Source organism: Acartia tonsa, chromosome 12 (assembly GCF_053477335.1).
Source record: "Acartia tonsa isolate MP-2025a chromosome 12, ASM5347733v1, whole genome shotgun sequence".
NCBI lineage: Eukaryota > Metazoa > Arthropoda > Copepoda > Calanoida > Acartiidae > Acartia > Acartia tonsa.
The window spans coordinates 31,627,351-31,640,882 of record NC_137271.1 but is presented as its reverse complement, the minus strand read 5'-3'; the positions used below and the strand labels follow the sequence as shown (position 1 = coordinate 31,640,882).

The 13,532-nt window shown below is 31.9% G+C and overlaps 3 protein-coding genes across 3 annotated transcripts in view; all 3 read right to left on the bottom strand.

Annotated features, from left to right (window-relative positions):
* Nucleotides 1-272, bottom strand: part of Cyfip (Cytoplasmic FMR1-interacting protein Sra-1) — a 40,761-nt gene extending 40,489 nt beyond the window's left edge. Inside the window, exon 1 of the mRNA XM_080179275.1 lies at nt 118-272. Within this exon, the coding sequence (XP_080035401.1) occupies nt 118-213 (96 nt within the window). The 5' untranslated portion in view covers nt 214-272. The remainder of the gene's footprint in view (nt 1-117) is intronic.
* On the bottom strand, nt 257-5,718 carry LOC145333999 (uncharacterized). Its single transcript, XM_080179274.1, has 7 exons — nt 5,561-5,718; nt 3,926-4,973; nt 3,219-3,327; nt 2,180-2,248; nt 1,660-1,720; nt 1,199-1,281; nt 257-1,061 (listed from the first exon to the last, which is right to left on the bottom strand). Exons 2-7 carry the CDS (start codon nt 4,015-4,017, stop codon nt 1,011-1,013), a joined length of 465 nt encoding a protein of 154 aa, XP_080035400.1. The 5' UTR covers nt 4,018-4,973; nt 5,561-5,718; the 3' UTR covers nt 257-1,010.
* A 647-nt stretch (nt 5,719-6,365) lies between these two features.
* Nucleotides 6,366-13,335, bottom strand: CSN7 (COP9 signalosome subunit 7). The gene is made up of 11 exons (XM_080179273.1): nt 13,179-13,335; nt 12,276-12,364; nt 11,189-11,278; nt 10,622-10,691; nt 10,136-10,223; nt 9,234-9,346; nt 8,643-8,725; nt 7,900-7,965; nt 7,325-7,394; nt 6,616-6,749; nt 6,366-6,501 (listed from the first exon to the last, which is right to left on the bottom strand). The coding sequence occupies exons 1-11, from the start codon at nt 13,246-13,248 to the stop codon at nt 6,466-6,468; spliced, it is 909 nt and encodes a 302-aa protein (XP_080035399.1). The 5' UTR covers nt 13,249-13,335; the 3' UTR covers nt 6,366-6,465.
* Between the last annotated feature and the right edge of the window lie 197 nt (nt 13,336-13,532).

Below are 13,532 nucleotides of genomic sequence, written 5' to 3'. Positions count from 1 at the left end.
TAAGAAAACCTTATTATAAAACTTTGGGGACTAGTTTAATAAACAGTCCATTTCCCCCTCTTTCTCTGTCCAAAACTAGTTTTTAAAAACAGTATAACCAAACGAATCAAGTTTTACCTCGATGCATGGCTGTTCATCCGGCAAGGGAAGTTCGTCAAGAACATCCACATTGCTGAGGGCATCGTTCAGGGTCACCTTCTCTGTCCCTGACATCTTTACAAAGCAGTCAGGGACCTGAGTAACATTAAGGAGACAATTTTCTGCAAAATTAAAAATATATTTCTAGGTTTAAAAATATAGTTTGATAAATAAAATTACCCCTTCTACACATTAAATGTTTTAGAAGAAAACTTGGACACTGAATGTTCATTCATACAATCAATATTTAGTATAAGTACCCAAAACTTTTTACTCAACCAATAAGATATCGTGTTTATAAAACTTTGGGTACCAGTGTAATTTAATTTATCTTTTGAAATGTAAGTCCATAACTGTACATGTATTGAAAATGTAATACCTAAGTTTACCTAAGTATTAAAAATATTTCAATTTTTGGGTGAAAAATCCTCCAAAAAAGATAAAAATGTAAAAAAAATTAGAAAAATATACAGATAATCACATCTAATATACATATATCACAGTTGTACAGATCAAATAATGAAACAGATCACAATACAGGTATAAATAAAATCATTTGGGTAAAAACAATTCAACAAGAATGACAACATCCATACATAGCGAAGCACACAAAAAATCATGGAATGACAATCAGACAAAGTGAGTTATAAAGATGTTAGGAGGCCATAAAAAAACTAAATAAGAGAAAATCACGAATATTTAAAAAATAAATCTATATGTTTTTAGTAGAATGTTGTATAATGGATGACCTTTGTTAAGTTGTTTCCGTTTCTTACAGACTGAAGGACATTCGAATTATATAGAAGCTTCGCTACTAATAATGTTAGATAATAAACAAGAACTAATCTAGACTAAGTGTCATCTTAAATGTACTAAGAATCGAATAAGCTTTTCAGTTCTTTGAAGGGTGTAGTCACCAAATCCTTAAAAAAAAGTTTATATTAAAAAAAAGCATTTAATTTAATGAAGTTGTAGTTAATGTTTAAATCATTTTCTACTAAAAATAGTTACAAAATAAGATTTTTAAACTAAAGAATAATGGCAAATCAAATCTACTGACCTTAAAATCAAATCCGGGACTAACAGTGCAGCCAATAAGGCTGTAGCCCCCATCCACCTCACACACTCGTGTAAACCAGGTATCTAAAAAAAACAATAAATGCTTGTGTGTAATTGATCAGTCATGTAAATTACGCGACAAGTGCATTTTGTTATCATTATCACCATGACAAAAATATGACATTTTGTATTAATTTAAAGTGAAGCCGTAACGGATGGCTCTTATCATTAATTTAGGCATAATAGAATTTTCCTATTAATTTCAAACTTGACAATATGATTCCTGTAACAGTTAGGAACAATTTAATTAAACATAGCATAACTACAATCATTAACAAAAAATCTTTGATTTTTTTAATATTGACCTATGACGATTAGGTATAATGTAAAGAGCAAAGCATCTCTATAATCTAATCTTAAAATGTAAGTACGTCCAATCTAATTTAAACAATTTTGGGATACCTTTTGGAAATGGAAAATGAAATTCCTCTTCTCCTAACTTGACAACATTAAGTTTTCTTTCCTAAATTAAATAACAATAAACATTTATAATTTAACAAATATAAAAAATTATACTAAGCCAATTACATGCAACAGTTCTAAAAGTGGTATATTTATAAACGGATGGTTGATGAAGATAAGAGTTGGGTAACTTAAACAAAAGAAAAGGGGTGTATATTTTCCATCATAGATGATCCCACACCCCATTCCTCATTTATATATCTATTAAAAAAAATAAAGGGGGGGGGGGGATAATGAAACATATACACCCCTGCGAGTGATCTAAGTGAGTAAATTATACTGAATTATCGTAATTGAGATAGGAATAGAAAGATGACACATTACCCACCCCCAATCTCGTATTTACAATATCCATAAACAAGCAAGAGCGTTTTAATCCTTACAGACGAACGTAAGGATAGACTAACAGTAATATTGCTTACAGAGTAGATGCGCTACTGATAATAAATGAGAAAAACACCTTTTCATCAATGTAGTATAAGGTCAAAGGAGAACCATGGTAGTGATGTATCATTTCAGTATGCTTCACCTAGTAAAATATTCATTAGTTACCTATGCAAATTGCATTATATATACATATTTCTTTCAGATAATAAATGTAGAAAATCTAGATTCTCAATCTCTTAATTGGGCTTATAGGAACATAGTGTAGGAACAATAGAAGAAAGTGTAAACATATACTTATAACACTAAGATTATGAATAAAGAGCAAAGGGGGGGGGGGGGGATAATGCACTTAGAATTCGAATTTCCATCTGAAATTTTGCATGAATAAACCTTGGTAGGTTTATTTTCCCTAAATCGAACAAAAAGTAACGGCTAACGGCTCAGCCGTTTTGCCATTTTTTAGCAATCTTAAGAGCAAATTAGTCACAAAACCTATCTCCACATAATACTTTTAGTCGCTCAAAAACTTTTTCCAACTTTTTATTCGATTTAGGGAAAATAGACCAAGGATTACTCATGAAAATTTTCAGATCAAAATTCGAATTCTAAGTGCCATTTAATCATTGATTACGAGATAGTTGCATTAACCCCCCCCCCCCCTTATATGTATAAGACTTGATGACAACCTGACACAAGAGAAAACGTGGCTACAATCATCATCATCATCAGCAAGGCAAGTACTATGTACATTTTATTTATTTCACTTTCCTTTAAAATAGATTTTTTTGTTAAATAGAGATTTATGTATCTTATTAAAAAATATTTTTAAACAATTTGGCAAAGAGTATGTTTTTTTCTATCCAGTCATTTAGTTTTAACAAAAATTTCTTAGCAAATGCTGCTAGGTATTAAGAAATGAAATAAAATAATATTATTTCTCGCATCGTATGTTAAACAGCTTTCCGCGGATATAGAATATACAATTTTAAGATTAAAAGCATTTTATATTCGTAGAAAGCTGTTTCTAATACAATGCTAGACATAGTTTTTTCGTATGGATGAGAACCGGTTCCTATCCACCGAATTCGAATGAATACGAGAAAATAAAATACCTTGAAAAATGTTGTATTTTCTGTGAGGACATCATGATCATGTAGAAAATAAATAACAGTTGAGGCGGCTCTTTCTTCCCCAGTTCGTCCTGTCACTGTATATTCATCTCTAAATTAAGAGTCATTTTCAAAAGCGAGGCTTTTCTATAATTAAGAGTCTAAACGCCTGTACGTAACAAATCGCTATTATCGTTAGTTTAGTCAGGTTAAAATAGTCCTATTGATTTCAAATTTTGTATTTCACTGATTTATGAAACAATGATTCCTAGGACAACATGGTACAATATTTAAACCTTAAACCTTTCCTGGACCTTCACTTTAAAGGAGAACAATATGGGTCCAGTGCAGCGGATAGCGAGATCTTAAGGTACATACATCCTGTTACTTTTCACATCAACTTTATTTTTATCATCTAAGAAATGGCAAGTGTAGCTACTGGACTAACCCAGAGAGAGTGAGGGTACAATGGACTGTTTATTACACTAGTCCCCAAAGTTTTATAATAACGTTCTCTTATTCGTTGGATTAAAAACTAAGTGACTTTAGTGAATTTTGATTGGTTGTTTCATTAAGTTGAGCGTTCAAACGTTTCAACCACTTATTATAATTATAATTACAGAAGGGGTAATTTTGTGTGTCATCATTGGTGATGTACATCAATTTATCGGCCATTGTCTTATCCCGGCCATTAGATCCCTGGGACTAACCTGTATGTTTCTCTAAAGAATCCTTTTTCCTCTTTTGGATGTGGCTGCAGTCCTAACTTTTCAATCCAATACTCTTTAGTTTTTCCTGTCATTTTGTTAGAGTCTATGAAACATTTTCCATATAAAGTCTTTTAAATTGTAGACATTGATATAAATTTCAAACTAGAACACCAGTTTTATTTCTTATAAATAATCGATTGGTTTTTCATTTTGACTTTAAATAAAATATTGTGAGAAGAAAGATAAAACTGAATGAATTAAAAACTACAAAATGAAAATTCAAACACTATAAACCTAAAAAAATTACTATATTTAAAAGATTCTTAATTTAAAATTTTGTTATTAAGACCGGAAATAAGGCGAAAATTACTTTTCAAGACAAAAAAAAGATTGATTTGACTTTAGTATATCACAACATTTTCAGAACAACATAAACATATGTTTTCTAGAAATAATATTAACACAAATTATTTTAAAACCATAGAGCAGATACAAATAACATGAAAAACCCCAAATTTTCATGAAAATTACCTAGCCAATAAAACTTAATATAAATATGTAAATAATAAAAAAGAAAAATTGACAAAAGGAGAAAATCGGGGAAAACAAAAATATTCACGGATTTTTCTTCATATAAATAAAACTATTTCTTATTTAAGTCCAGGTAAACAGATGTTGCACAATTCTGGCTCAATTGTCGAAGGATTTTGCTCTTCCTCGCACACCATTGGGGTAGAAATGTCGTCTTTTGGTGTGTTGCTTGCTGGATGAATAGATGGTATTGGGGAAATAGTTGGTGTATTCATAGAGGGGGCAAGGGAGGCTGGATTTGATAACAGCAAAGATTCGCCATTGATTGAGTTTGACGTTATGGAACTAGACATTTCATCAACAATAGAATTAGAATCTTTGTCGACATCACTTATTTCATTTGATGGCGATTTAGCTTCAATTCTGAGACTAGTTTGAGAAGTGGATGGTTCAATTCTGCGACTACATGGCCGGGAGAGCCATGAAGAACTTCTTGAAGTCATTGAAGAGCTTGGACCTAAACAGTTTTATTTGGGTCTACAATATTTGATTTTGTGTCAATTAATATATGTTTTTAAACCAAAAGTACACAGAATTTTGCTAAGTAGGTGTAGATCTTGAAGCAGTTTTAAAAAGGGAAGACAGGCCAACCAAATTGATCTTTCAGGGAGGTATTAACATCAATATCCCGCACATAAAAATCAGACCAAAAATTAACGGTTATAGAAAATGTCTGCTGTTTTTTTAAAATCTGTTCAGATAATTGAACTGATCAATATGTTTTTTTTTACAAAAAAATTGTCTGTTTATCTGAAGAGATAAGAAAATGGACTATTTATTGTTATACATCCCATTCCCTAATAATGGTAAAACAATATTTCAATATTATTAGATTATAATTATAATGGTTAAAAAGTTTGAACAACTAATCGGAACCAACTAATCATAATGCAATAAAAATAGCCAAAGTTTTTGGGCCTACTAATAAGATGATTTATATATAAAGCTGTGATACCAGTGCTAATTACAGTCACCTCCCTTCCTAAAATCATGAACAACACATGTTAAGTATCTAGGTATTTATAATTTAAAAGTAAAGTCTACCTGGGGAGTGTGAGACATCTGCCATATTTGAGGGAGAAATAACTGATGATAAAACAGCTCCCAACAATGATCTAGTTGAGGAACTGGAAGAAGGAGATGGTGATGGGGTGTAGAAATTAATGGAACTTGGCTCATTCAACTGGATGGAGGTTTTATCTGTTAGTTTAATCAAGATTACTTTATTAGATAATATTTTTTTTTATTCTTTTATACGTGGATGTTATACACCAATAGGGTATGAAGAATCATATGAGCTTCACGTCCTAATATATTAGATTAATATTTTAACATCAGATATTAACTGGAGCTTAATCATTATTTCCTATGTATAGCAGGTGTCCTTTTATGATTCTGTAAATTAAATCAAGCCATTTATCACAAAGACTAAGTGATGTCATTTAAATAAAGATTTCTTAAAGATTTTAACATCTAATACTGATACTGATAGACCAAAAAATGAAGGAATATTTCTCTTACATATTGAAAAATTAATTTTTTCTTTTAACTTTTAAGCAAGTCAAATCAAACATAACTTCCCTTTAAAAATAGTAAACATCTTTCACGTTAGACAAATACAATGCTAAATTGTATACCTACCTAACGCAATAAAAACTTCCAATATATTTTTTTGCCACGCGGAAACGATGGAGGTAAATATAGTTTTTCTTCAACTGAAATATTCCTCCCTAACCAAAATAATGATGAAAAAATCTTATAAGAATTACCTTAAGACTTATTACTATGATTAGATAAGTAAAGTATCTAGGTATTTAGATTAAAATTAATATAGGCTATCTTAAATTTCCTTGGGAAGGACAATTTGAGTCATCATTTAGTATATTTTCATTTGTATTATTAGAATCCATAAGAATTGTTTGTGTTGTATCTGCCCCGGTAAACCAGTTTCATTTGGAGGACCAGAATCCACCGCCGCCACCGGCCTTCACAGTTAAATTAAAGTATAAAAAAAAATTGGTATAAAAGACATCACAATAGTTTCAAAGATTCAGATTTTGGGAGGGAAAGTTTTTCCTTTCACTTCAATTTTATTGTGCCTTAGATGAATTGGCGGCAGATGTTCCGCCGCTGGTAGATCCGCTGGCGCCGCCAGAGCCGGAAGCACCACTACCAGCAGCGGTGGTGCTGCTTCCGGTCACCCGTCCTTTCATTTTGCCGCCTCTTTTGTCCTGGATTTTTTTTATTGATACTTGAAATAATGCTTTTTGAAAAAAAAAATACATGAATTTTAGGTATATGACAATGGACGACAAATTGATACAAATTCCCAATGATAATAAACAAAATTACACCTTCTATAGGTAGATCTACATTATCGGTTGAAAAGTTTGGACACTACAATCAAAATTTAATAAAAGTACCCAAAGTTCTTGAGACAAAGTATAATATAATATCTATAATACAGAGTAGAATGATGTCTGGCCGTCCCTTAAGATCTCGATAACCACTGAACGGATCGGATTCTACTCTTCAGAGAATATATCCACTGGTCCTGTAGTGGGTTTAGGCTATTTTCTTCAACCCCCCCCCCCCCCCAAATACAAAATAAAATCCCCTCAATTTTTTTTTCTCGAAAAGTTCGAAAACAGTGGGTGCACCTCTAAATTTTTATTTATTTATTTATTTGGGTAAGTAATTTTTTTTAAAATTATAGCATGGGGCTTTGCCCCTAGAGGCTAGGGGCAAAGCCGGTAGTGGATATAAATGGGGGAAGATTGATTAATCCTTATTTTCAAGCATTTTCCTTGCGATCTGATCTATCAGATTCCATTCTTGAGTCGGGATCCTCCCACTCTCCTCCGGCTCCAGACATATTCTAAACAAAAAAAAGGATGACAACAACCATAAAAGCAATTACCTATCAGAAATCTTGAATTTCAAATTAACCTTAAAGTAATATCAAAAATTCGATGATTTCTAACGTTATTAATGTGCAAAAAGTAGTGCATGTTGTTTTTTGGGTTTTGGGTTTTTAAGAGTAGCTTGCTCAAGATAATATGAAAAAAAAAACCTTCAAAAAACGTGTTACTTTTCATGGAGTCAAGGGTTGGGCCGGATATCTGGTTTGGCCGGATATCCGGCCGGATACCGGATATCCGGCCGGATACCGGATATCCGGCTGATTTTCAATGCCGGATATCGAACGTTGGCCAGATATCCGGCCCAACCCTAATGGCGCCATATTTCTTCAAACAGGACTAAATCTATAATGGACGTAAAGATATTTCTGCTCCAATTTAACAGTAGCTTTGTTTAAAATACTTGAGAACATTTTTACCCTAAAAAAGTTTATTAGTAAGTCAGACTATATAAATACCTACCTTTAGATTAGCTTTAAGGTTTGAAATTGTATTCTCTAGCTCAATTCTGTGGGCAGTTTTGGCAGCCTAAAATAAAAAAATATATGATAGATTATAAAAATAAAAAGTAAAGAAAACGTATAAAATATTTGAACCAAAAATTTAAATATTATAATAATGTACCCAAAGTTTCTGAGCTAACGAATAAAATACTGTGTGGTTAGAAAACTTTTGGATAGATAGACTACAATTTACAGGCTAATCAATTCCCATTCCTCCTGTTGATTTAGATTTAATAGTTCTGGACTTTTAAATAACAAGGATGACAACATCCATAGAAGCGAAACATTGAAACGGTAGAACAAACGGTTATTAACACTTGTATAGTGTCAGAAGAGTCCAAGCAAAATTGTAAGTAAATTAGTTGAAATACTGATGATTCAGGATAATGATTATGGACATAGTTACATTTTCAGGACTTGATAGAGTTGCTTCGCTTATAATATTGTACTTTGTTGTCCCAGGAATCAAAATACCAAAAATCAGTTAAATCGGATGATTAGATCACAAAAAAATTTTTGTTAAAAAAGTAGAAAGATTCACATGTTTGATATGGACGTAAGATCATTCTGGTAGTGATTATAGAGTTGCAACGCTTTCTAAATCGTACCTAACTACTACAGGAATCACCATGCAAAATTTTAAAACGATAGGACAATTCGAACGTGCCTAAATTAATGCTTTTAAAAATGTGTGGCACTAACCTTATCCTCGTTGAGTTTATCAATCTGTGACTCGACAGATGTGAGCATAGAATCACAAGATTCGCACCAGCCAGATAGCACACCTGCCATTCCACACATTCATTAGTCAGCATTTTATAAAGACTCCAAGGTGTATATTCTGCAAATTTGACTCTGCTAAAAAGGGGGAGGGGGGTGGAAAATAAAAAATATGTGGTTGGGGGAGGGGGGGAATGTAAAAATTAAGAGATCAAAAAATAATTTTTTTTATTATTCTCTCATCCTTGGTGAAAAAAAATAGAATATGCTGGAGGGGGGATTATATGAATAAAACAAAGAGTTCTGAAAATACTTTTCCAATTTTAACTTCCTTTCTGGAAAAAAATTTGAAAGGGGGAAAATAATTTGCAGCAGGGGAAAAAAACGAATCTTGTGCAGAATAGACACCCCGAAGAACTTTACTACCTACCTATATAAATTTGAAAACTTTTGATACCCTTTTTTAAAAGACCAATTTTATCGCAAAACTAATTGAACTTCACTTTATTAATAAAATATTTACTAGCTTGCTAATTCTACTTCTTAAAAATAAATAATGACTTATAAGCATGCCTATAATTCCAGCATAATCTGAGGGTTGAATATCCCGACCAATGACAAAGTCCACCTCAAAATAGGAATTCTTTTGGTCCAATTTTCCAGTCATTATTCCACACGAAATTCCTGTCAGAACAAATTACAAATACAAGTGTTAGAACAAGTTAGTGTTGATGAAAAACTGTAAGTCATTTGTAATATTTTTAAAAACCGAATCATGAAAAGTTGACTACCTAATCATTATGAAACTAAGTTACTCTTTAATTAAAATAATAAGTCTAATCTAATCTATGGAAAGTCAGATTTTAATTCTATGTATATAATCTTAAAGCAGTTTTTTAAGGGGTTGTGATATATCTAAATTTTCTAGATATAAGAGTATTATTGAAACAAAAAACGTGGCTTATTACATTTACCTGAGCTGGATCTTTAAATCATTTCAATGGTGATCTAAACCACCCCGCGCGAAATTTCAGCCAATCACAGCGGCGCGGGGTGGTTTAGATCACCATTGAAATGATTGAAAGATCCAGCTTAGTGTTGCGGAGCCGGAGCCGGGAGCCGTGGAGCCGCCATATTTTAGTGGAGCCGAAGCCGTAATTTTCGTTAAAAACGGCTCCGGACTAGATAAATAGATTTTTTATAAATTATAATTTGGTAACTCTGTTTTGTCATGTGCAAATGCCCCTTTTAAGTTTTTCAAGTCCATTTTTATCAAAAATTTAACTTTTAAAACCTTCAAAAGTAAAAAATAGACGTGGGAAGAAAAAAAATATGTCGAGTTTTTCTTGATTTTAGGTCGGAGCCGGAGCCGCACCAAAATCAAACGGCTCCGCAACGCTGCTTATTGCTTCTATATAATCTTTTTAAAATATTATGTTTTGATCTTAATTTCAACAGCACATGTTATTATTCCTTCGATAATGAGATCTTCAACTTCTCTGATTGATTCCAGGCCAAGTTTTTCTTGTAATGTGGCATATGGAATCAGCTTTTCTGTTTCTGTATATAAACAAATGAATACCTAGTTAACTTTTTAGTGAAATGACTCATCTTATAAAGACATGAGTATTTGAAACACAAAAAGAAAACAGACTATCAATACTCAGTTAGTAAGTATCATTGAAAAGAAAGATAAATAGTTAAAACATTTTTATTCTGGTAAAAAATTATGTTTTTTCTCTCCACGAAATTACTGTCCAGGGTCCATTGAATGCAGGGATAAGGAATAATTTATGTTGTCCTCCTCCAACTATTCTCTCAAAAAAATGAAATGCTACCATATTCAGAAATTATTCTCTAAAGTTTGGAAGATTATTAATTTTTATTCTTATGTCACCTAGCTCTTACAATCTTTAAATGTATTTGTATTTGATTTATAAAAATTATTGTTTATTTTCCTGCAAGCGTAACAACTGATAACATACGCAATTTGCGTATCATAACTGGCGTAACTTCTGGTAAAGATCCTGCGGTTGTCACACTTATTCTCCAAGTCAAAGATTCACCTGATGTCTTTAGATTACAAACAAGTATTCTTATACCAGATTACAAAAAATTTCAAATCAAAAGCATTAAAACAGGGAACATAGGACATAGGATAGGACAATGGGTGATAAACATCCCAAATGATGATAAACAAAATTACTCCTTCTATAGATTAAAATTATGGGATGAAAAGCTTGGATATTACCTACTAGTTTGGAACCAAGTGATTTACATTTGTAAAGATGCTTACAAAATTTTTCCCTTTAGATTAAAATTATTACCTAGTGGAAAAGTTGCAATATTACTAGTTTGAAACCGTCCTATTAAAATTCAATAAAAAGTGCCCAAAGTTTCCAAATCAACGTACAAGATATATATACGTGGTTATAAAGTGTTGATTATCAGTCTAATTTTAAGTTCCATGTCACTTTCTACATAATTAAAAAGGAATGCTATATAAACAGGAAAATAAGTGTTCCTGCAGGCTGTGCAATAAGATCCTGATAAGTACCATAGGCAAACAATTTTAATAATTGAAAGTATGGAGCCGATGATTCATTTGATTCCAAATCCTAAAATAAAAACAAATATATGAATGCATTAATCATTACGAAAGCAATATGTTATAATGACTCTCCCTATTAGAGGTTGTAGACATTAACAAATTGTATAAAGAATTTAGGAATAGCTCATATCAAGAAATTAATAGGTAGGTAATACCTACCTAGCAATTTTTCCTAATATTTTTTATCAAAAAATACCTTCTAATACTAACGATCGAAAGTTGCATTGATGTAAGGTACTTAACCTAATATCCTTGGGTGTTAGAGTATCGCATCCCATAACAACGAATGATGCTCTGATTCTCTAGATGATCACTTAAAAATCAAATGAGAATCCCGTCCTTACTATGTGGTAAGTTAAAGATCGAACGTGCTCTAAAGGGGACTATAAACGAACTAGAGTAAGTGATTCTAAGCACCTTCCAGCAGTGATACTAAATGTTTTTTTTTTTTTGGTGATTATACTAGGCTTTTGTTTTATATAGTTAAACCAACTAAAAAAATTAAGTTTTACTTACCATGGTTTTCTATGATTAAAACTTTGAAATGTTAAGCATATTTTGATGAAATATCATCAAATATCTTGTTGAGTTCAAAGGTTCAAATAATATAACATGCCAAAACATAATCAAATGCTGTAAATTACGAAAGTACACTAATAAAACTGTTTACAATATTACAAGTTACCATCCCTTTCTCTAAATTAACATTTTACTTTTGTGTCACAGCAGTTTGAACTCAACAAAACATGATAATATATAGCCAAAAAATGCCCAGGTATCATTTCAAAGTTTTTTTCATATAAAACCATGGCGAAACTTGTTTTTTTAAACTGATAAAATGATATTAAATATAACCCTAGTATATTCACAAAAAAACATTTAGAATCACCGCTGGAAGGTGCTTAGAATCACTTGCTCTTGTTCATGGATAGTCCCCTTTTAACTGTCAAAACCCAAAATATTGAGAAAATAGGAGTATAGAATTTGTGTTGTTTTTCTCCTACCTTAATATTTTGCATATCCAGCAGTTCGCCAAAAACAAAAACTCCCTGCGCAGCAAGTGCTTGTTTAACTAGTTCTACTGCAGCCAAACCTGAAGAAAATCATAATTTAATGTCGTTTTAGTAGCGAACCTACTCAATAATTCACTAAAGGTCTTTCCGGTATACAGTCGCCTGCTATTCAAAATTAATCGTATTTCTTTTGGGGTGAAGATGCCCGTTCAATTAGCATATAGCCATAGAGAAAAAAATAAAAGAGAGGAATCGAAGCAACTAGAAGACGAAAATAGGCAGTGGGCCTAGAGGCCTACTCAGCGCTGTTGCCGCGCTAAAATTTATTGCTATTCCACTACTTTTCAAATGGGAGGATAAAAAATTATTTAAAAAAATATTTTTTTACTTTTTACTATTTCCATATTTAGGGCAAGAATATTAGATTAGATATTTTCGTTTTAATGTTTTAATTAAAAATTACATAGAATTTTATTTTTATTTAAAAAAAAATGTTCATGAAAGATGAATCCTTTTATTTCTAAAAAGGGGGAAATTTTTTTCATAATGAACATTCAGCTGATTCTGACCGCCCACGGCTGTTTGCTAAATATCGCTTTTCTTTTTATTCACATTATTATTTATGATTGACTTACAAAAAGCCCTGGGCGGCTTTTGATTTTCGTCTGCTTCTAAATTTAGGGATGGGGAAGTAGTATTTTACCATGAAAAAGGGGTGAGTATTCATCCTCTTATCCTTTTTCCTTATGCATATAGCTTACAACATAATTGGTACGTCGGTCTACCAGTCATGCTACAAAAGAATTAAAGGAAAGTAACTGATATTAGTTCTGAAATTTTATGTTAATGAATGTTTAAATTTCTAAAATAAATAGGGTTTAAACAATCCATTACCTTTAGCAGTTTTAGACAAAATAACAAATTGTTCCAAAGGATTTAAACTGGGGCCGGTTTTCTCACCCATTTTAACTCTATTAAGTCGAATATCTGGATCTACTGCAGTTCACGGTAAAATATTGCTGGTAACGAATATTGCCAAAAATCTATGAATTTTCAAGGCTGCTAGCTGCCAAACGGCTGAACGTACAGATCAGACACCGTTTTAAGCAGCATAAGAAGCCCTACAAATAATATGGAATAGCCAAGATCCAATGATGCACAGGGAAAGCTTCACTCAAGAAAAAACGCGTAAAATAGGCCTTTTTCGCGCATTTCTCTGCACTGCGAGATAATTATGCATTATTGATT

Coding starts and splice junctions, on each gene's coding strand:
- CSN7 (XM_080179273.1), bottom strand. CDS start 13,248: ATGGGTGAGAAAACCGGCCCCAGTTTAAATCCTTTGGAACAATTTGTT. Junction 6,750..7,324: donor ATCTGATAGATCAGATCGCA/AGGAAAATGCTT, acceptor TAAAAAAAATCC/AGGACAAAAGAGGCGGCAAA. Junction 6,502..6,615: donor CTGCCGCCAATTCATCTAAG/GCACAATAAAAT, acceptor TTAACTGTGAAG/GCCGGTGGCGGCGGTGGATT.
- LOC145333999 (XM_080179274.1), bottom strand. CDS start 4,017: ATGACAGGAAAAACTAAAGAGTATTGGATTGAAAAGTTAGGACTGCAG. Junction 1,721..2,179: donor TATACTACATTGATGAAAAG/GTGTTTTTCTCA, acceptor TATTTAATTTAG/GAAAGAAAACTTAATGTTGT. Junction 1,062..1,198: donor GTCCCGGATTTGATTTTAAG/GTCAGTAGATTT, acceptor CTTTTTTTTAAG/GATTTGGTGACTACACCCTT.